The 20,501-nt window shown below is 43.3% G+C and overlaps 1 protein-coding gene across 2 annotated transcripts in view; it reads left to right on the plus strand.

The window, feature by feature from the left end:
• The window catches only part of hmcn1 (hemicentin 1), a 97,227-nt gene that overhangs the window by 59,242 nt on the left and 17,484 nt on the right, over nt 1-20,501 (plus strand). For both annotated transcript variants that reach the window (XM_082511068.1, XM_082511069.1), the window contains exons 31-74: nt 161-439; nt 750-1,031; nt 2,126-2,234; nt 2,317-2,486; nt 2,678-2,832; nt 3,990-4,113; nt 4,242-4,343; nt 4,807-4,983; nt 5,176-5,327; nt 5,567-5,690; nt 7,518-7,693; nt 7,848-7,944; nt 8,165-8,287; nt 8,389-8,544; nt 8,735-9,016; nt 9,121-9,288; nt 9,911-10,024; nt 10,288-10,374; nt 10,489-10,680; nt 10,786-10,959; nt 11,057-11,170; nt 12,264-12,409; nt 12,487-12,637; nt 12,799-12,996; nt 13,083-13,196; nt 13,286-13,473; nt 13,662-13,758; nt 14,916-15,077; nt 15,191-15,304; nt 15,392-15,594; nt 15,723-15,804; nt 15,926-16,057; nt 16,162-16,311; nt 16,514-16,673; nt 16,756-16,880; nt 16,967-17,150; nt 17,364-17,461; nt 17,613-17,891; nt 17,981-18,177; nt 18,718-18,799; nt 19,018-19,154; nt 19,234-19,375; nt 19,466-19,610; nt 19,715-19,842. In XM_082511068.1, the coding sequence (XP_082367194.1) occupies nt 161-439; nt 750-1,031; nt 2,126-2,234; nt 2,317-2,486; nt 2,678-2,832; nt 3,990-4,113; nt 4,242-4,343; nt 4,807-4,983; nt 5,176-5,327; nt 5,567-5,690; nt 7,518-7,693; nt 7,848-7,944; nt 8,165-8,287; nt 8,389-8,544; nt 8,735-9,016; nt 9,121-9,288; nt 9,911-10,024; nt 10,288-10,374; nt 10,489-10,680; nt 10,786-10,959; nt 11,057-11,170; nt 12,264-12,409; nt 12,487-12,637; nt 12,799-12,996; nt 13,083-13,196; nt 13,286-13,473; nt 13,662-13,758; nt 14,916-15,077; nt 15,191-15,304; nt 15,392-15,594; nt 15,723-15,804; nt 15,926-16,057; nt 16,162-16,311; nt 16,514-16,673; nt 16,756-16,880; nt 16,967-17,150; nt 17,364-17,461; nt 17,613-17,891; nt 17,981-18,177; nt 18,718-18,799; nt 19,018-19,154; nt 19,234-19,375; nt 19,466-19,610; nt 19,715-19,842 (6,771 nt within the window). The remainder of the gene's footprint in view (nt 1-160; nt 440-749; nt 1,032-2,125; nt 2,235-2,316; nt 2,487-2,677; nt 2,833-3,989; nt 4,114-4,241; nt 4,344-4,806; nt 4,984-5,175; nt 5,328-5,566; nt 5,691-7,517; nt 7,694-7,847; nt 7,945-8,164; nt 8,288-8,388; nt 8,545-8,734; nt 9,017-9,120; nt 9,289-9,910; nt 10,025-10,287; nt 10,375-10,488; nt 10,681-10,785; nt 10,960-11,056; nt 11,171-12,263; nt 12,410-12,486; nt 12,638-12,798; nt 12,997-13,082; nt 13,197-13,285; nt 13,474-13,661; nt 13,759-14,915; nt 15,078-15,190; nt 15,305-15,391; nt 15,595-15,722; nt 15,805-15,925; nt 16,058-16,161; nt 16,312-16,513; nt 16,674-16,755; nt 16,881-16,966; nt 17,151-17,363; nt 17,462-17,612; nt 17,892-17,980; nt 18,178-18,717; nt 18,800-19,017; nt 19,155-19,233; nt 19,376-19,465; nt 19,611-19,714; nt 19,843-20,501) is intronic.

The following is a 20,501-nucleotide window of genomic DNA, read 5'->3' on the forward strand; positions in this document are numbered from 1 at the left end:
TCAGGAAAATCAGGCTCCGCAGCAGCAAAACGTAAAGAAACGAGTGGTGGCTCAAGACTTATGCACACTACTGTATACTGTGCATAAATCTTTTAGCACAATTAACATGGACAAACGTAGCTGAATTACAAATTTCAGTATGTTTATATGTTTATTTCAGTGCCCCCCTCCATCAAAGGAGGTAATGTCACCACAGAGGTGACGGCACTGCTGGATACTGCGGTAACTCTGGAGTGTGAGGCACGTGGGGTGCCGCTTCCCTCCATAACCTGGCACCGAAAAGGAGAGATCGTCCTGTCCAGCCGTCAGGCTCAACATGTAGAGCGAGGCCGCTACTTGAAGATCGTTCGTGCACAGGCCTCTGATGCTGGACAGTACACGTGTAAGGTGACCAGCGTGGCTGGGAGCGCTGAGAAAAGCTACACGCTGGACGTCTACTGTAAGAGCCAGAAATGATATCGACACACATCTTTGTGTTCACTGTGTTTTGTGTCAGCTTAAAGTAACAGCTGTTAAAAATTAATTTCAATGATGTTGTTTACAACAAGTCCAGAACAAGTCCTGGAAATGAAAACTGCCATCATCTCTGTGTTTAGAAAACCCTTTATTGGCTCTGAAGCTTAATTTGGTGATTTAGCATAAACCAGATGTAAGTTCTGCCTGATAAAAGCCTGAAATGTGTCAAATGCAAATAAGATTTTAAACCTTTGTCACGTTCTCTTCTTTCCGTGGCGGACCTCCCTGTGCAGTGCCTCCCACAGTCACAGGCGGGGATAAAGGGCCCATCAAAAGGAAAGTGGTTCTCAGTAAATCTCTGATCCTGGAGTGTGAGGCTGGAGGACACCCTCCACCTTCTCTTACGTGGCTGAAGGATGGAGTCCCTGTACGCGATGGGGCAAGTGTCCGTGTGCTCGAGCAGGGAAAGAAACTAGAAATCCCCTCGGCCGCCGTCTCAGACTCGGGACACTACATCTGCGTGGCTACGAGCATCGCCGGGGAGAAGGAGGTCAAATATGATGTCAGAGTTTTAGGTATAAACACACAGAAAATCGCTGATTTCTGGTATAACTACATCACTTTCCATTTTCTTCTTAGAGTGCTATCCCAGCTGTCATTATAGTGATTTTTCACAGATCACCCAAACTACAGCTGATGGGGAAACACCTGGGATATTTCTATCCATCCAAAATGCACACAATGCATTTTTAAGTCATGCACATGATACTGTTTGTAGGAAGTTGACCTGCTTGTTTGCTTGCATGTTATCCCAGGAAGTGTTTGGTCTGGCTTTGTTGTTCGTTCCACACCGATTTCTTTACTATATCCAAATTAGTGTTTTTGCTTTGAGAAAATTTAGTCTACTTAAGGTTTATTGGTAATGGAATTCAACATTTAATTCTGCCAAGTAGAAACATCACAGGAAAAAAAGTGTGATCTAAACTGGCCGCTCAGTTGCATGTGTTTCATAACTGGTAAGAACGAGGACTAAGTACAGTCGACTTACCGACGTGATGCTGTCATTTATGGAGTAAATGTAAATGCCTGTGAGAAAGACATTCATCTCCTCTGGGTACCAAACAAGCGTCATTGCACAGCTGTGCCTTTAATAGAAATGCATTATAGCATTATGTAGCTTGCTATCGCCAGTGTGTGAATGGGTGAATGACTGAATGTAGTGTAAAGCGCTTTGGGGTCCTATGGACTAGAAAAGCGCTATACAAATGCAGGCCATTTACCATTATTTCAAAGACGCTGCTGACAGGAAGTGTATTTTCTGAATTTGTACTTGCTAACAGAAAATCGGCGACTGCAGCCTGTCAGGTTTGCTCTTTAACTGTCTGACAGCTGAGAAAAGCGTCACGCCGTTGTCGGCAGGATTCGAACCTGCGCGGGGAGACCCCAATGGATTTCTAGTCCATCGCCTTAACCACTCGGCCACGACAACTCATGTTGAGCTGATGCTCTCGTGTTCTGCTGATTCTTATCTGCAGTGTCCTGTCACTTCACTGTGGGTTTGATGTATCTGGCCTCACATATGCTAGAAATATTTGTCAGAGTTTATTCTATTGAGCATAAACTGAAATGTCAGGAAAATGAATTAAAAAAAGATGATTTTCACTCCTAGTTCCTCCTTTCATCGATGGATCTGATAATGTGACGGTCACCACAGTTATACTTAACACACCTTTGGAGCTCGAGTGTCACACCGCAGGAACACCTACACCTGTAATCACGTAAGAGCTCGTCTATTGCTCACAGTTAAACAAATGCAAACAGGCCTTATTGAAAGTCACTGTAAAGTTAATTCCTTCCCAGGTGGCATAAGGACGGAAAGCTATTGCGACAGGGTGAAGGATTATGGATCGCAGCCGGTGGGCGACGCCTAGTCATCTCTCGTGCTCAGGTCTCTGACACAGCTCTCTTTCAGTGTGTGGCCACCAATGAGGCAGGAAACCATAATAAGGACTTCAGTGTGGTTGTCCAAGGTAAAACAAAGAAACTTACTTTAAAATTAAAAAGACCCATCTCAGTATCTTTTAAATGTAAATGGCTTTACCTAAACTCTAGTTGCAAGCTGCAGCAAAATCTCGCTTTACCTTTTTTAAATTTCCTGGTTCCTCATTTTCAGTTGTAAAATGTTTCCAAGGATAAAAACCTGCCCTCTGTACCTCTGCAGTTCCTCCATCCATCCGTACCAATGGACCTACTGAACGTTCAGTGATTCTCCACAAGCCCGTGAGTCTGGACTGTGTCTCCAGTGGAATTCCTCCTCCAACCATTACCTGGCTTAAAAATGGACGACCAGTCGACGCAACTAGTGAGCACCTGCAGGTTGGTCCCTTAATTGTCTGACATTTTCAAGCTATTCACTTTAAAATCAATCATCACTGAAGCATGAACTTCTTCAGGTGAACCACAGATCCATACATGCTGTATATCTGCAGCCAAACCTAGATTCTCCCTCTCTCCTTGATGCAATTCAAATTATTACTTATTTTTATACACAGTGCTTTCAGTATGGAAACACAGCTCATTTCTCTATATTTTACTTTTGAGGAGCCAGACTTTCTTGTAATTTTGTATCTATATGTAACAAACAAAGTAGCAAACAACCACTTTATAAAATGTATCTTTATAACTTTGTTACAAGCAGCCTGAATCTGCAACAAATGTCAAAAACAAGTTTTTGAGTATTTTTGCAAAAAGCAACATCATTACCAAAGAGTTCTAATCTGAAAACTGGACATATCTCAAAATATCCTCAAAAATGTTTGGAAACTAGACAAGAACTGTCAGGCTTCACAACTATCCACAACAGATGAACAGTATCCGAAAGTTTTGTCCTAAGAAACAGGAAGAAATCCCACAAAGAGCCGACACAGGACCTGAGAGATGCATCTGGCTCGTCAGGTGATCCGTCTGCCTTCATCTTTTGGGGGCTGGTGTTGGGGATCTTGTCAAAACTCACATACCTTCTCGAAAACATGTGATTGGCAACATTTTCATCTGACAATGATCCCGAGCACATTGTCAGTGCAGTGAAAGCAGACCTGGACAGAAAAACACACAGTGGGAGATTATCAGTCATGGACTGGCCTCCCCGGAACCCAGACCTCAACATTACTGAAGCGGTGTGGGATCATGTTGACAGACAATCCAACAAAAGGCAGCCAACATCCACAGAAGAGCTTTCAAGAAGCTGGGCTATTATTCCTGTTATGATGAAGAATAAAGCTGGTCACACCAAATATTGACTTTCACACTCATTCGCCTGCTTTTGCTTCATATACTGCATTTCCATGTATGTTTGCACATTTCAATAAATCACATATTTCTCAAATTTCCTAGCAAAAAGTAAGGAGGTGGGGCTTAAGGCTTAAGAGTACTAACAGGTTAGAAGAAGAAGAAGCAGAAGCAGCAGAAAGCGATTCATTCTTATTCTTCACTGCTCAGTAATTACCAATCTGAATTCTCTGTATCTGCCACAGCTGGAGTCAGCAGGCAGGACACTAAAGATTACAGAGGCAAGACTGGAGGATTCTGGGAAATTCACTTGCCTGGCCACTAACGCAGCTGGTGAAGCTCAGCAGCACATAAGACTCAGCGTCCACGGTAACTTACTTATGGATATACAAATCACTCGCTCTGCATGTTTGTCTCGCTTATCTTCCTCCTCCTATATCCAGAGTTGATAATAATAAGCTGTTGTTTCTGGGTGTAATTCTGTTTGTGTCCCTCAGAGCCTCCCAGTATCCCGTCCTCTGGAGAGACCATTAACCAGACCATTCTGTCAGGCTTTTCCACTGAGCTCGAGTGCAAGGCCGCGGGCAGCCCATTACCTGGTAAGACTGTTCACTAACAACCTCCTCAGTCCCACTGTGCGCACTCAAAGCCTTTACAGTGTAGTTTTCCTACAAACAGCTTCAGCTTCTTCCCTCTCCTTCTTTTTCCATTTGGATGATCTAAACACTCAAAGATGTGCTACATATAAATTCATGTGTAACTAGGTTCTTATTGTAAAATCACTTTCTTCATTGTTAGAGGAAGTGTTACAGTACAGCAATTTAGTATCTATGTAACCATAACTGGGCAACGGAAATTCTTTATCAACTTTAAAAATTCTAAAAAAAATGTAAAAATTACAATTCTTTATAATAAACTTTGATTTTTAGTCCAACATTTATTTTATTTGCTATTGTCTTCAGATTTTAAATAAACTCAAACCCTCATTAATCTCTTTTAAGCCTAGTTTTCTGTTTAATAGTTCTTTTGCTGAAAGTATTTTTGATATCCTTCATGCCTTAGCTATCACTTGGTACAAAGATGGCCGACCTCTGACCAGTGCAGCTGGTGTGACGTTACGGAAGCGTGGCCAGATGCTGGAGATTGAACGAGCACAGCTGTCCGATGCTGGCATATACAGATGTGTCGCTGTGAACCTGGCTGGAGCTGCTGAGATATCTCACAGACTTCAGGTCCTCGGTGGGTGGCTTTCTCATTAATTAAGCAGAAGTATGCTGAACTTTTTGGTTGTTCGTGAGTAATACTATCTCTATAAGTTAGAGATTAGTCGCTGACAGATGATGACAATATGCGGATAGCTGAAAAACAAAAACAACTCCAGTGGCGTTGCAGATCGTCACTGACTGAGTGCTTTATCCTCGTGCCTTGCAGTGCCCCCGGTCATCTCCAGCCGAGGCGGTACGGTAACTGTTGTGGTGAATGAAGCCGTCAGGTTGGAGTGTGAGGCTACAGGGGTTCCTGCTCCCAGTATCACATGGCTCAAAGATGGCAGCCCTGTGGCAAGTGTTTCACATGGCATACAGGTGACATCACTACATTCATGCTTAGTGCTTTGTGCCGGATCATTCCAGAGATCTGTTGTGATGCAAAATGCGAGGTGACGTTATCCTCAGGTTATGTTGAACATTGCAGGTGTGCGGAAGCTCTGTGTTAGATAATAATAAAAGTCTTCTGCAGACCTTTTAACGACTGTGTGCTGTGAGTCTGTGCGTGAGCCGAGCACCGTGACGTGACCTCTGCTCTGTTTCCGTCGGCCTGTCAGGTGTTTGCTGGTGGCAGAGTGCTGTCCCTGGATAGCGCACAGGTTAGCGACACAGGCAGGTACACCTGTGTGGCTGTCAACGCTGGAGGAGAACAGAACAGAGACTATGACCTGAAGGTTTATGGTGAGAACATGAACAGCTGTTGTTGCATACATGTACCTATATGGTATCATATGGTAAACAGCATGTATAGTACTTTTTTTTTTTTAAATCCTTTATTCGTTTTGTTTTTTTTAGAAAAGTGTCTGACATCATTTGCAGTCCCCAGCTTAGGTTAACTGGTGGCTCTAAATTTGCCATCGGTGTGAATTTGTGTAACAGTCTGTGTTAGCTTTGTGACACTGATGACCTGTCCAGGGTGCATACTGCCTCTTGCCATATGGCTCCAGTCCCACCATTAACCTGAATTGGATAAGCAGAAGATGATGCATGATGAATGCATGTTCATTAGGTTCAAATAAATGCATATCCATGAAATATGAATCGATTCAAATAACTTATTGTTTATACTAAAGACACAAGTATCTGTATTTTACCCTATAAATATAAAATAGTTTTAAAAACAGATTTATCCGTCCATCCATCCAAGGTTTTGACTTTCACCTGTTTATTTGTGGATCACTAATGTTGCCTTTTTAAAAAGCTTTAACATCATAGTGCACTCTCTCGTTACATGCCCTGGTTCTTCTCTTTAGAGTTTAATCGTACTCATGCATGTTACGGCTGCTCCTTCTCAGCTGCTTTGTTTTGCTAACTAATGGTTATGACTGACTGTCAAATGTCTTACAGCAGAAACCAGACTGAGCACCAGGCTGTGAATTATAATACAGAAACAATATCTGGCAAGAGCCTTGAGCAAAGCATGTGCGTGTAGAGGAAGTGCGGCTTGACTGAGTTTAGCGTTTCAATAAACGCTGTCAGCCTCCTGAACAGAGCCGAGCTTGATGGCGACTCAGCTGTTATACAAGTCTAATCAAAGCTAATGTCACTGAGGTAATAGGAAACATGTCATCTTACATACATGGGATTGTAGAGTCTGTGTTTGGATCTTTGTTCGTATATGCATGCAGAATGCAAACATCCACATGATGCGAGTTTCCTCGCAGAGATCAAAAAGAAAGGAGGGAAAAAGAACTTGTCCACTGAAGTGAAGGCAGATTTGTTGTGGTAATTGGTACCATTCTTCAGCTGATAGCCTATTCCCGTCCTTCTCCGATGACTTGGGCTCTGTCTGAACAGCGACCACAGTTGAAGGGACATTGGCCTGCTGTCATTTTCTAAATAAGAGCCGACTGTCTTCTGAAAAACTTGTAAACAGAGGCTTAAACAAAACGCCTTTCATCTCATATATTCTGGGATTTCTGCCTCCTGTTAAAATAATTACATTATTATTCCCAGAGAAATGATTTCCTGAGCTACTTCAAAGTCAGTTCATTTCATAGGCGTGTGCTTTCGTTGCACAGATGCTCAGTGGCAAATACACATCCTGTCCAGAACTTCTTGAAATTGCTGGAAATCAAAGCAACGGCCATCCAACTGGTATTTTTTAATCCCTACTCATTTTCCATCTCAGTGCATGTTAGCAATTCCCAGTGACGTTAGCTTTCATAACCTTCTGGGAAACGAAGAAACTCAGATTTATAATGTCACTAAAATATGTTGAACTGGTTTAATGATGCCGTCATAACCCAGGATGCAATTGGAGCTTAAAGAGCACCAGATGCACAACAAACAGCGCCTGTGCTGCTCAGGAAGCAATTATATTGTTTACCCATGAGGTAATCTAACAAGTTTAGTGTGCTTTGTGGGACAAAGCAGCACTTTCACAACAGCGCACCCTTAATACAAAAGATTTACTCCGAATCATGTCATTTAAATGATTTCATCCCAGAAAGTATTCATTCGATGACAGAAGCCTTTTCAGGAGCTCGTCTTCATGTTTTGCCACAGTGCCACCAAACATCAAGGGCGAGGAGGTGAATGCTACAGTGATGCTCGGTCAACCCGTGGAGCTGCACTGCCAGAGTGATGCAGTCCCCCCACCCACCCTGTCCTGGCTCAAAGATGGCCGCCCTCTCTTTAGGAAGCCTGGTCTGACTGTGTCAGCAGATGTTAGTCTGCTTAAGGTACAGTTCATCATACAACCATCATATAGCTAAAAGACAACTGGAAGGGCTAACTTTAATCTTAAGAGGTCCCTTTTAACGATGACCGTCTCTCCTGCTGTTAGTTGCATTTTTTCTTTGGCCAAAACTCTGTTCTCTGTCTACAAACTGGCAGATCAGCAGGGTGCATGTGCAGGACTCAGGCAGATATACCTGCGAAGCCACAAACATTGCTGGCAAAACAGAGAAGAACTATAACCTCAATGTGTGGGGTAAGTTGATCTTGTGTCACTGTCGTGCATTTGGACTGACCTGAAGAGATTTTTCAGTCTTTCTTGGACTGTTAGACAAAACAGAAACAAAAAGCTTTTTGTTAGTAGATTTTGATCTTTCTTTGCAGCCCATCATCACGATGATTTATGCATCGCTCATTTACTAGTACTAATGCATGCAGTGTGACTGCCTCCTTTTGGCGTCCCTTTGCTATTACAGTGTCTCCCAGTATCCGAGGCTCTGAGGAGGCGTCTCCTCTGACGGTAGTTGAAGGCAGTCTCATCACTCTTATGTGTGAGTCCAGTGGCATACCGCCTCCCAGTCTCACATGGACGAAGGATGGTAAGCCAGTTTCTGCTTTGATCAAACGTGGGGAGGCAGTGCGCATGCGCGGGTGGCGTGCTGGAACGCCTCACCTATCCTGTGTTTTGTTTATATTCCAGGTTCTGAAGTGAAATCTGACCAGCGGGTCAGGATTCTGTCAGGAGGTCGTCAGCTGCAGATCTCCAGCGCTGAGAAGACAGATGCTGCTTCTTACACCTGCACAGCCTCCAGTGCAGCTGGCACCGTCTCCAAGGAGTACAGCCTGCAGGTTTATGGTGTGTAAACACCACGAATTCATCCTTTTTTTTTTCAATTGCCTTTTTGCCTATAAAGGATACAGGCTGTACAGGTGTTGGTTAAATGTTGTCTCTATGGGGGAAAGAGTTAAGGTGATAAAAACAGTAAAAAGCTTCTCTTATCTCATCTTTTTAATGACACACCACTCACCCGCTTTTCTCACTTCAGTCCGTCCTTCCATCAGACGCACCGAAGGCGGCGCTGATGAGGTCACTGTGATAAAGGGAGGTGATGTGACGCTACAGTGTGATGCTGAAGGTGTGCCGCGACCTGCGGTCACGTGGCTGAAAGACGGACGGCCGATCACAGGCCAGCATGGTGCAAAGGTCCTGAACGAGGGGAGGCTATTGCAGATTAAAGATGCCAAAGTGTCAGACACGGGACGCTACACGTGCATCGCTGTTAACGTGGCGGGACAGGCTGACAGCAAGCATGACATCAGCGTCCACGGTATGAAACAGGAATTGCTTTCAGAGATTAAAGTTTTTTGTGTTTTCATAATGATCAAAGAAATCATCTTTGTGTCCATTTACCTCCTTTTCTCTCATCTTCAGTCCCACCAAGTATAATTGGGCAGGTGCAGTTTCCAGAAAATGTGAGTGTTGTCATGAGGAACCCAGTTGCTCTGATCTGCGAGGCCTCCGGCATCCCTCTTCCTACCATCTCCTGGTTGAAGGACGGTCAGCCAATTAAAACGACTAGTTCAGCGCGCATCCTTTCAGGTCTGTTCCTGTTTGACTTTTCGTGACTTTTCAAGCTCTTAGTCTTGATTTTTACTTCCCAGCTAGGTTTCAGAGGTTTCAACATTTGCAATGCACTGCCACTAATAATATTATGGAATGACTGCGACCACGGCCAAATGCAGACGCCAGTTCTGTGAAAAACCAGCAGAAAAACAATTAAATTGTGAAGCAAAAGAATGTTAATATTAATTTGAAAAGTTGGAAATGGAAACTGTAACAAAGTGTCGAGTGAATCCTAATGACACTCATGTTGTCAAACCTGGAGTTGTTTCAGTAACATGTCATTATTTTTCACTTATTTTCTCATTAACTGTGGCAAAGCTACGCTGTTGGCTGTTGAGACTGACATTAGTCTGAAATATCATTAAACTCTGTCCTAAATGTTTGAACAGCTGTGGTTCTAAGAGTTCAGCTTCTCTGTGTTGATTGATTTCAGTGCTCAGAAAGGCTAATGTCATTTCAACACGTTTAAAAGCCTGTTTACGTGTTCTTGTCATGTTTTATTTCTGGGGAAAAAAAGTACTTTTCTTCTGACCTAGCTTTTAAAGACATTACACGTGGTTATAGAAACATAATAATAATGGACTTGTTTAACTTCTAGGTGGCCGCAGCCTGCGTCTGATGCATGCTGCAGCAGAGGATGCTGGGAGATACACTTGCATCGTGTCTAACAGCGCTGGGGAGGAGAGGAAGACCTTTGACCTTGACATCCTTGGTGAGAAAATAGAAAATTTATTGTATCATGTTTTGTTTTGTTTGTTTTTGTTTTTAGCTTTATGCCATAATATTGTCTAACTAAAGTGACTGTGCATTTACATATATTGTACCATGCTCGAAAAGGTGGAGGAGGTGGCTGAAGACAGGGAGGTGCAGATTATGGGTGCATGGATGGATGAATGGATGGATGTTTATTTTCCACTTAATGATAAAATGGACTTTGATAGAAAATAATAACTATTTAACTGATTTTTCCGACAGTTCCCCCGAGCATTGTGGAGGAGGGAACTATGGTGGATACTAAAGTGAAGGAGAAACACAACATCACTCTCACTTGTGAAGCATCAGGTATTTGAGATAATCTGGTAATGAAATGTTTGGATCAATCCTTACTGTAAGTTCCAGTCAAGATAATCTCTGTGCTTTGGAACAATTTTCTTAAGCCCTTTTACAATTTCCCAGGTAATCCTGTACCTGAGATTAAATGGCTGAAGGATGGACAGCTGCTGGTGCCTGACGGGCATTACCAAATTCTGTCTCATGGCCGTTTCCTCCAAATCTCTGGAGCCCAAGTCGCAGACACTGGCAGGTACAGCTGCCTGGCCTCTAACAGTGCAGGAGACCGCAGGCGGCATTACAATCTTAATGTCCTGGGTACAAAGACAACTCTTTTTCCATTTTGGAGACTTTGAGTTCATTACACGTGGAATGAAATCATATTACTTATTTGTCTGTTTTTTCCCCTCTTTTCTTGACCAGTTTCTCCCACCATTGCTGGGTCAGGCCCTGACATTTCTGCAGAGGAGGTTACAGTAACCCTGAGCAGCCCCACCTCACTGGTGTGTGAAGTCCAGTCTTACCCTCCTGCTCTGATCATGTGGCTCAAAGATGGCACTCTGTTTGAATCCAGTCGCAACGTCAGAGTCCTTCCAGGTTTGCAATGACGTGCACAATGAAAATAAAGAAGCAATAAAGGGACAGAAGGAAAATGTGTTAGAATCTTTGAATCGTGACTCTGTGGCTGTTACAGGTGGGCGAACGCTGCAGATTCTCAATGCTAAACAAGAGGATGCTGGGAGGTATACCTGCGTGGCCACTAATGAGGCTGGAGAGACACTGAAGCACTATGAGGTCAAGGTTTATGGTGAGACCCCTTCAGCTTTGGGAGCATGCTGCAGCATAAAATGTTTTATGTGTGTTCAGTTCTAGCATAATCTATTGCACATGCTTTCTTGTACAAGTAAATATAATTTACAGCTCCTTGTCAGATGTTTACATCCACTCATCATGGACATAAATGTCATGGTAATTTGGGGTTTCAGTGATTTATTAGAACTGTTCATTTTTCCAGGGAACCATGATTATAAAGCACACATCTTTATTGACTTTAAAAAAAACAAGAACAGAGTGCACAAGTTTGAAATTATGTTGGATTGTCTCTCACCCACATGGGGTCAAAAGTGCTGCTGAATCTTCTACAATGTCTTTTAACTTGACAGGATCGATTTAATTTCTCATTAGTGGTCATGATTGACTACAACTGGTCGTTCTCAGCATAAAAAGGATTTGTATGACAGTAATCACTGGATTGGCCATTGCTCAGAACAATGGGAAAGTCCAAGGAACTCAGTGAAGGTTCAAGAAGGAGAATTGTAGAGTTATACGAGTTGTGAAAGATTTCTAAACAACTGCAAATCCCAAGATCATCAGTTCTAACAACTGTATGTAAATACAACTCATTTGGATGTGTCACCACTTTGCCACGGTCTGGAAGAAGATGCAAACTGTTACCCTCAGATCAGGAACAACGGAGGAAAACTAGGCTCAAGTATGGTATGAAATGGGGTTTTTTCCACAACGATGCCTCTTGTACATCGTCTTATTATCTTTTGGGAGACGCCTGCGTCACTTTCCGGTCAAAAAAAAGTTGCTGGTTGAATAAAAGTAACTTTAAGTCAAAATTTGCCAGGAGTATGAATAATTATAGGCTTCACTGTATATATTAGAGCCTGCATGTATCCAAAATAAATAAAACTTGTGCCCCTCATTCTTGTTTTTGAAGGGCAGTAAAGATGTATACTGTACAATCCTTCCATCTTGGACAAAAGAAATCATTAGAAGAGATTCATATCAATGATGAGTGGATGTAAACGTCTGACCACAACTGTAAATTACTGATAAGAATTACCAGTAATCAGATTTACATTAAACATATTTTAACTTGTTTTTGTCTCCAGTTCCTCCACAGATTAATAAGAATGACATTCCCGGGGAAGGACTGGCCCCTAAAGAGGTCAAAATCAAGGTTAACAGCACCCTGACTTTGGAGTGTGTTGCTCAGGCCTTTCCTACCCCTGCACTGCAGTGGTATAAAGATGGACAGGTAACGTCTGGGATATTTTCACAGTTTTTTAAAGCTGTGGGATTAAAGGCTTGAAAAAAAGTTTTTTCTCTGCACAGATCCTGCAGTCAGATGACCACGTGTCCATTACAGCCAACGGGCGGATCGTTCAGATCAAACATGCTCAGGTGTCAGACACTGGCCGCTACACCTGTGTAGCCACTAATATAGCTGGAGAGGATGAGAAGGACTTTGATGTAAATATACAAGGTGAACTGGGTTGACTAATGCAGATGTGTGCACTGCAACTATTATTTAATAAAGACACTACATAAATGCACAACCATGCGCCTGATGGCGTTTCCTCCTGTTAGTAATGTAATGCGTGAAGTAAGGTTTTAACGTCTGTCCTCTTTTTCCCCGCTGCTCAGTTCCACCTAATTTTAACAGGCCTGGTGCAGATGGTGATACCACGTCTTCCTCAGGCTTTGGAGTTGATGCACGAGACGTGATACTCAACAATCCCATCTCCCTGTACTGTGAGACCAACGCCGTCCCCCCTCCGACCCTCACTTGGTACAAAGACGGACATCTGCTGACATCGAATGACAAAGTTCTGATCCTGCCAGGTGAGACAGATGACGAAAACTGTAAGGAAGAGATGAAATGTGAAGGATATTTAGTCCATACACATTTTCTACTGCTTTAATCTCAGGTGGGCGAGTGCTACAGATTCCCAGGGCCCAGATTGAGGACTCAGGCAGGTACACATGTGTGGCTGTCAATGAAGCAGGAGAGGACTCCATCCAGTATGATGTTAGAGTGCTATGTGAGTAAAAACACCCTTATTTCCTGTGGGACAAGTATCGATCAGTTTAGCAGAGAACGGTTCACATGCATGTATGTGTTCTGCACTAGTACCTCCGACCATACGCGGAACAGACAGCGACCTGCCTGATGAAGTCACAGTGCTGGTCAATAAAACTGCCCAACTGGAGTGTCACGTGGAGGGAACCCCGGCCCCCAAAATTAGCTGGTTTAAGCACAACCAGCCAATCACCTCCAACAGCTTGCACAGAATTCTGTCCAATGGGAGAGCGCTTCAGGTAACAACCAGGAAACACAGACTGATTAAATTTGTATTTTTAAACCTCCCATACCCCACACAAGGTACGATGTCTTGACAACAATGAAAATAACTGTAATTGTTCTTTTTACTTCTTTTACTTGTTTATGTAAACATGTCAGTATCAATGCACCTCGGGTAATATTTACAACATTTTTTCTCCATCAGATATTGACGGCTCAGGTATCGGACACAGGGCGTTATGTGTGTGCAGCTGAAAATGTGGCTGGAAGTGCAGAAAAAACATTTAATCTCAATGTTCATGGTGAGTTACTCCCTTTTCCTTTTCAGCTTAAATGTGTCACAACCAGTGTTGGTCAAGTTACTTGAAAAAAGTAATCAGTAACTAATTACTGATTACTTCCCCCAAAAAGTAATCCTGTTACTTTACTGATTACTTATTTTCAAAAGTAATTAATTACTTAGTTACTTTTTAAAAACACGATTTACAACCTGAATAGGTGATAAAGCGATAGATCTTTCAGCCCAATTCTACTTTTTCTGCATAATCCATCATACAAAATGTAATCAAATGGAAAAGTCTCTTTTTAAAACTTGTTTTATTAGTTTCAATCTTTTAACTTTATGCATCAAGCAAACATTTAATTATATGCAACATTCTCTGACGGGAAGAAATTAGTTTAACATTTAAACCTATTTTCTGCACATTCCAGCACATAAAATAAAATATTTTGTGTGTTTACACTCAGTCTTTCAAATAGATGCAAGTAAAACACAGCAGAAAATAAATAAAGTCAAAGACTCAGCGGTCCTGTTGCTCTATTTTCACCTGTAAAGCAGGAGTGGGGTAGGCGGAGGTTTACGCTGGTGCAGGTGTGCCGCGGCGGTCAGTGGAAGAATCCGTGAGTTTCTCTGTGAGTTTCCCATCACGTCGTAGCTACTCGGTGCTTGTTTGAAGTTTAGGGGTTTTTTCGCTGTAAAAAGAAGTTTTCTTCCCACGCACAGCGGACACTAATGTTTTTGTCACTTTGTATGGAATCAAACTCAAAGTAAGGTCAGTACTTCCACGCTTTAAACGCTGCACGCTCATACTCTCTCTGCACTCCATATGTGATCCATTGTTGATCTGCACACAGCTGTTGTCACTAACGTCGCACTCGCTTACGTCACTGTCATGAGACATTCTCGCAAAAAAAATCAGGTTTTAGTAACGCAGTAACGCAGCGTTCCTACGTGAAAGTAACGGTAATCTAATTACCGTTTTTGCAATAGTAATCCCTTACTTTACTCGTTACTTGAAAAAAGTAATCGGATTACAGTACATTTGTTTATGTTCTGCCCATCTCTGGTCACAACATGAACAAATGTAGTAAAATACTTTTCCCTCATGTGATCACAGCAAATTAAATATTTTTGTCTTCTGCCTGCTTTATTGAACGTTCCTCGTCTTTTTTCGTTAAGTGCCTCCCACCATTATCGGCCCGAGTTCTGAGAATGTGACGGTGGTTGTGAACAACTTTGTGGCTCTCTCCTGTGAAGCTACTGGCTTCCCTCCTCCAACACTGGGCTGGCTCAATGGCAGGGGCCCAATTCAAGCTAACACCAATGCACTCATCATGCCAGGTACTGTGAAGGAGTTACTTTCACCTATAGACTCACGATATCAAAAATACCTTTATGCAGACGATAAAATGACATGAAAATCACTGTTTCTCTGTGTCTGCGTGTGCCTGCAGGTGGACGCACTTTACAAATCCTGAAAGCAAAAGTGTCCGACGGAGGAAAGTACAGCTGTGTGGCCCTGAACGCAGCAGGAGAGGCTCACAAACACATCTACCTCACTGTTTTCGGTCAGATTGTTTCTGCAATGGTTTTATTGCACAGTGTAGCTCCGTGTGTTGTCTTCAATTGATGCTGATTTACCTCCTCCCCCGCAGTTCCTCCCAGCATCCGAGACAATAGCGGGGACTCTCCTGTGGTGGTGAATGTGCTTGTTGGGAAATCCGTAACTCTGGAGTGTGAATCCAATGCTGTGCCTCCTCCCGTCATCACTTGGTATAAGAACGGCAGAGTGGTGACAGAATCAGCCAACCTGCGTGTTTTGGCTGAGGGACAGATCCTCGAGATCAAAGGTTCAGAGGTGAGAGACGAATGGAAACCAGCGATGATGTGTCGTGTCCCTCTGCTGGATTAAAAGCACCTAACCAAAGTGTTGAATTAACTATTTATATGTTTTTTATCTGTTTTGCATCTGTCTGTATTTTTCAGGTGTCTGATACAGGACAGTACGTTTGCATGGCCACCAATGTTGCCGGGCAAGTGGACAAGCACTTCCACTTGAACATCTATGGTAGTCTTTCCTAAATATTTACATTTTTACAAATCTGAAAATGCACCAGGAACCTATTTCAACCAGTGTCCACCTGCAGAATATTATTAAAGATATGTCTTTAAATTTCTTCTTTCTCCAGTACCTCCCAGTATCGATGGCCCAGCAGAGGAGACAGTTGTGGAAACCATCAGTAATCCGGTCATCTTTAACTGTGACGCGAGTGGAATCCCTCCACCCACGCTCACTTGGCTGAAAAACGGGCGCACCATAGGTAAACCTGTGTGCAGGTTTAACTGAACCACAAAAAAGGTTTTTCATCTGTTAATGTTGTCCTTTTTTTATTAAAAAAACACACGAACTTCATATTTCCTTTAGAGAACTCAGAGTCTTTGGAGATGCACATCTTCTCAGGGGGCAGCAAACTGCAGATCGCACGCTCGCAGCTCTCTGACAGCGGCACTTACACATGTGTGGCCTCCAACGTGGAGGGCAAGGCCTACAAGAGGTACCGCCTAACCATACAAGGTAGATGGACATCTTTATCTTTAAAACCCTGCTAATGCCTTTCTAGATACACTATATTGCCAAACATATTCGCTCATCTGCCTTTATCAATATGACCTTGAGCTGCATCCCATTCTTAATCCACTGGGTTTAATATGACATTTGCTCACTCTTTGCAGCTATGTTACACACAGCTATGCTAACCCGGGTAATTTGCTCTTAGTTCCTCCCAGTATCTCTGGATCAGAGCTACCCAGTGAGATGGGAGTCCTGCTAAATCAAACCATTCAGTTGGTCTGTCAAGCTCAGGGAACCCCAACTCCGACCATCCAGTGGCTGAAGGACGGGGAAGCCATCAACAGTACGGGAAGCAAGGGGCTCAGGTAAAGAATAGCACAATGTGCAATACACACAAAAATACATATACAAGACATATATTTTACAAATATATGTATGTATGCTCAGGATCAGTGGAAATGGCAGCAAACTCACTGTACTACGAGCTCAGACTGCTGACGGCGGCAAGTACACCTGCGTGGCCACCAACGCTGCAGGAGAAGAGGACAGGATATTTAATCTGAACGTGTATGGTGGGTTCAACTCAGGATTCAAACGTAACGCATATCTTTGGCGCAAATATTCTTTTATATAACGGATCCTGCCTCCCGTCTCCCAGTGCCGCCTGTGATCGTAGGCAACAGTGCGGCTGCTGAGGAGCTCGCAGCAGTTCTGGACAGTTCTGTGAGCATCGAGTGCGTCGCAACAGGCTCTCCCCTGCCTCAGCTAAACTGGCTGAGGAACGGCCTGCCTCTGCCAGTCTCCTCACACATACGTCTCCTCTCTGCTGGGCAAGTGCTTCGGTACGTCAGCAGACAGTGCGCGGAGGATGAATTTCTTTCTTTTGAAATATGCAAATGTATTAGTCTGAAACATTCTTATCTCGACTCTGGCTTTAAAATCTCCCAAATCATCAAAACAATGTCGTCATTGAAGATTGAAAAGGTTTGAAAAATGGGGGATTGGTTTAAATAGGAAACCTCTTAAATTTACACATCGTACAAATTTCCTGTCAGGGTGGCGCGCACCCAGGTGTCTGATGGTGGACGATATACCTGCGTTGCATCAAACAGGGCAGGAGTGGACAACAAACATTATAACCTGCAGGTGCACGGTGAGTCTGAAAACTTGCTACGTCAGCAAGAAACTGCAAGCGGCCGCATGTTCTAGAGTTGTATAGCTTTCATGTTTATTCATACTTTTCAGATATCCTCCAGGCAAACTGAGAAACAAAGGCTAACGAGTTGTTAAATTACCCTCCTCAGTCCCTCCCGGTCTGGATGGAGCAGGGAGCACAGAGGATGTGACTGTGGTCGCAGGAAACTTGGCTTCTCTGCTGTGTATTGCTGATGGGACCCCAACGCCCACCGTTTCCTGGCTCAAAGACGGAGCGACTCTAGTCCCCGACCGCCACGTCGTTCTCCTAAACTCGAACACCAACCTTCGTATTAGACGGGCTCAGGTTGGCGACACGGGACGCTACACCTGCGTGGCTAACAACACTGCTGGTGAAGCGAGCCGTCACTTCAACCTGAAAGTTATGGGTGAGTGCAATCAGACTGTAGCTCTCCATTATCCAGCTTCAGCTGCTGATGCATGGACGACTAAAGAAACGTTACTTGTACTTTCTAAGATCCTCCGCGCATCGAGGGCTCTGGTGTACCTGCAGAAGTGTCTGTGGTGGTTAATAATGTCCTGGAGCTCCACTGTGAGGCCACGGGTATACCTACGCCCTCTCTGACCTGGCTCAAGGATGGACGCCCGCTCCCACAGACAGACAGCCTGCGCCTCCTCCAGGGAGGAAAGGTGCTCCGTGTGGCCTCAGCACAGGTCAGAGACTCGGGACTGTTAAAGTGAAATTTTGTTGCTCATACAGCATCGTGTGATTTTTATATAAACACTCACTGGAAACTTTATTAGTACACCTTGCTAGATGTTTGCATCCCTTCTGCCTTAATAATTCTTCATAAATTCAACAAGGTGATGGAATTATTCCTCAGATTTTGGTCCATGTTGACATGATAGCGTCGTGCAGTTGCTACACATTTGTCAGATGATCCATGATGTAGTTCTCTCTCCAGACCATCTGGCACTTCTCCTTTGCCCCGATGCTCAATGGATATTTTCTCTTTTTCTGACCATTCTCTGTAAACCGTAGACATGGTTGTGTGGAAAAATCCCAGTATTCCCTAATCTGATGCTCAGTTTGAGCTTGACTGCGGCTAAATGCACTGTGCAGCCATGTGATCGGCTAACTAGATATCTGCATTAAATACCAGTTGAACAGGTGTGTCTAAAAGAGGCCAGAGAGTGTACATGAATGGTTTTTGTGTGTTTTTTTTCCACTGTTCTCACACTTTTGATGCTCAGCTGGAGGACACAGGCAGATACACCTGCTTAGCAAACAGTCCAGCGGGAGATGATGACAAGGACTTCCTAGTTCGAGTGCATGGTGGGTAACATAGACGTTTAGCGCAAATTGCAATATGCAAACTATTTAAATTTATGGAAATTTCAATTAAATTGGTTCCATTACAAATACAAAAGGGAAGTTACAGTGTTGCAGTTATTGAATTGCTTAGAAATGTTTCTCGTTGTCATGCACATGTGTGCACAGTTTGATTGATCGTGGGCTACAGACGGTTAGAGCTCTTTTGTCTGCCTTTTCAGTTCCTCCTAACATTGTGGGAGAGAGTACACCTCGGGATGTTTCAGTGCTGCAGAACAGACAGGTGACCTTAGAGTGCAAGTCTGATGCTGTTCCACCTCCAACGCTGACCTGGCTCAAAGATGGCCAACAACTGCAGGTCAGAAGTCAAACAAAAGAAGAATAGCAACACGATGATACCTGGTGAGGTAAATAACCTTATCTGCCCCGTTGTGCAGGCCTCTGCTCGTGTGCGTGTTCTGTCTGGTGGCCGCTACTTGCAGATCAACATGGCAGAGCTCAGCGACAGAGCTCAGTACACCTGCGTGGCTAGTAACATCGCTGGCCAGACCACGCGCAAGTTTAACCTGACTGTCAATGGTACGCTTATGTATTTATAGAAATAAATTCCTCCTTTATTAGTTATGGAGTTAAGTAAAGTTCAAAAACCAGTAACACCTGTCCCTTCAGTGGCCCCAGTTATCAAGGACGGACCCCAGTCAGTGTCGGTGCACGTCAACAAGCCAGCGGTGCTTGAATGTGTAGTGAGTGGAGTCCCACCACCTCAGGTCACCTGGAGGAAACATGGAGCAATATTGGCAGGAAACAATCCCAGGTAGGTTCCTCGTCTCAAACTTTTATCATAGTTCTTCAACCTTCACAGAGATATTTCACATTGGCAGATTCAGGGTTTCACTCATGTTGTGAACACGTGTGCAGGTACACGTTTGCTGAGGATGGGTCTTTGCGCATCAACTCCACTCAGGTGACAGACACCGGTCGCTACCTGTGTATGGCAACCAATCAGGCTGGAACTCAACGCAAGAGAGTGGATCTGCAAGTATATGGTGGGTGGCAAACAGTGTTGGGGAGTAACGGAATACATGTACCGCCGAGTAACTGTATTCTGTTACAGTTACCGTTTTAAGTGGTATTCAGAATACAGTTACTTTGTTGAAAGTAAGGCTATGAACTCTAGATTTTGGGTGTCCACGCCGGTGGCAACCAAACAAAACGCGCATTAAGAGGCTCTCGTGTCTGTGTCTCAATCTCGCGGCCCATGTCACCTCGACTTGCGGCCACATAATGACGTAAAGAAATATTAAAAAAAATTATTCACAAAAATGATTTAATATGAAGGCAACAGGCAGAGTGTTGCAGGCATCGCTCTAAAGAATGTAGCCTCATGGGTAGTGTAGTCCGTGCCGCAGGGAGAATGGACTGCCATACCCGTGATGTGTCTGTGAGCGAGGGAGGGAGAAAAGGAGTCGAAAAGTACGAGATGTCACCGAGCAGAAACGGGAGATGGAAATATATATATATATATATATATATATATATATATATATATATATATATATATATATATATATACATATATACACATATATATATATATATATATATATACACATATATATATATATATATATATACACATATATATATATATATATATATACACATATATATATATATATATATATATATATACACACACACACAC

This window comes from Aulonocara stuartgranti, assembly GCF_965226115.1.
Source record: "Aulonocara stuartgranti genome assembly, chromosome: 17".
In the NCBI taxonomy this organism is placed as follows: Eukaryota; Metazoa; Chordata; class Actinopteri; order Cichliformes; family Cichlidae; genus Aulonocara; species Aulonocara stuartgranti.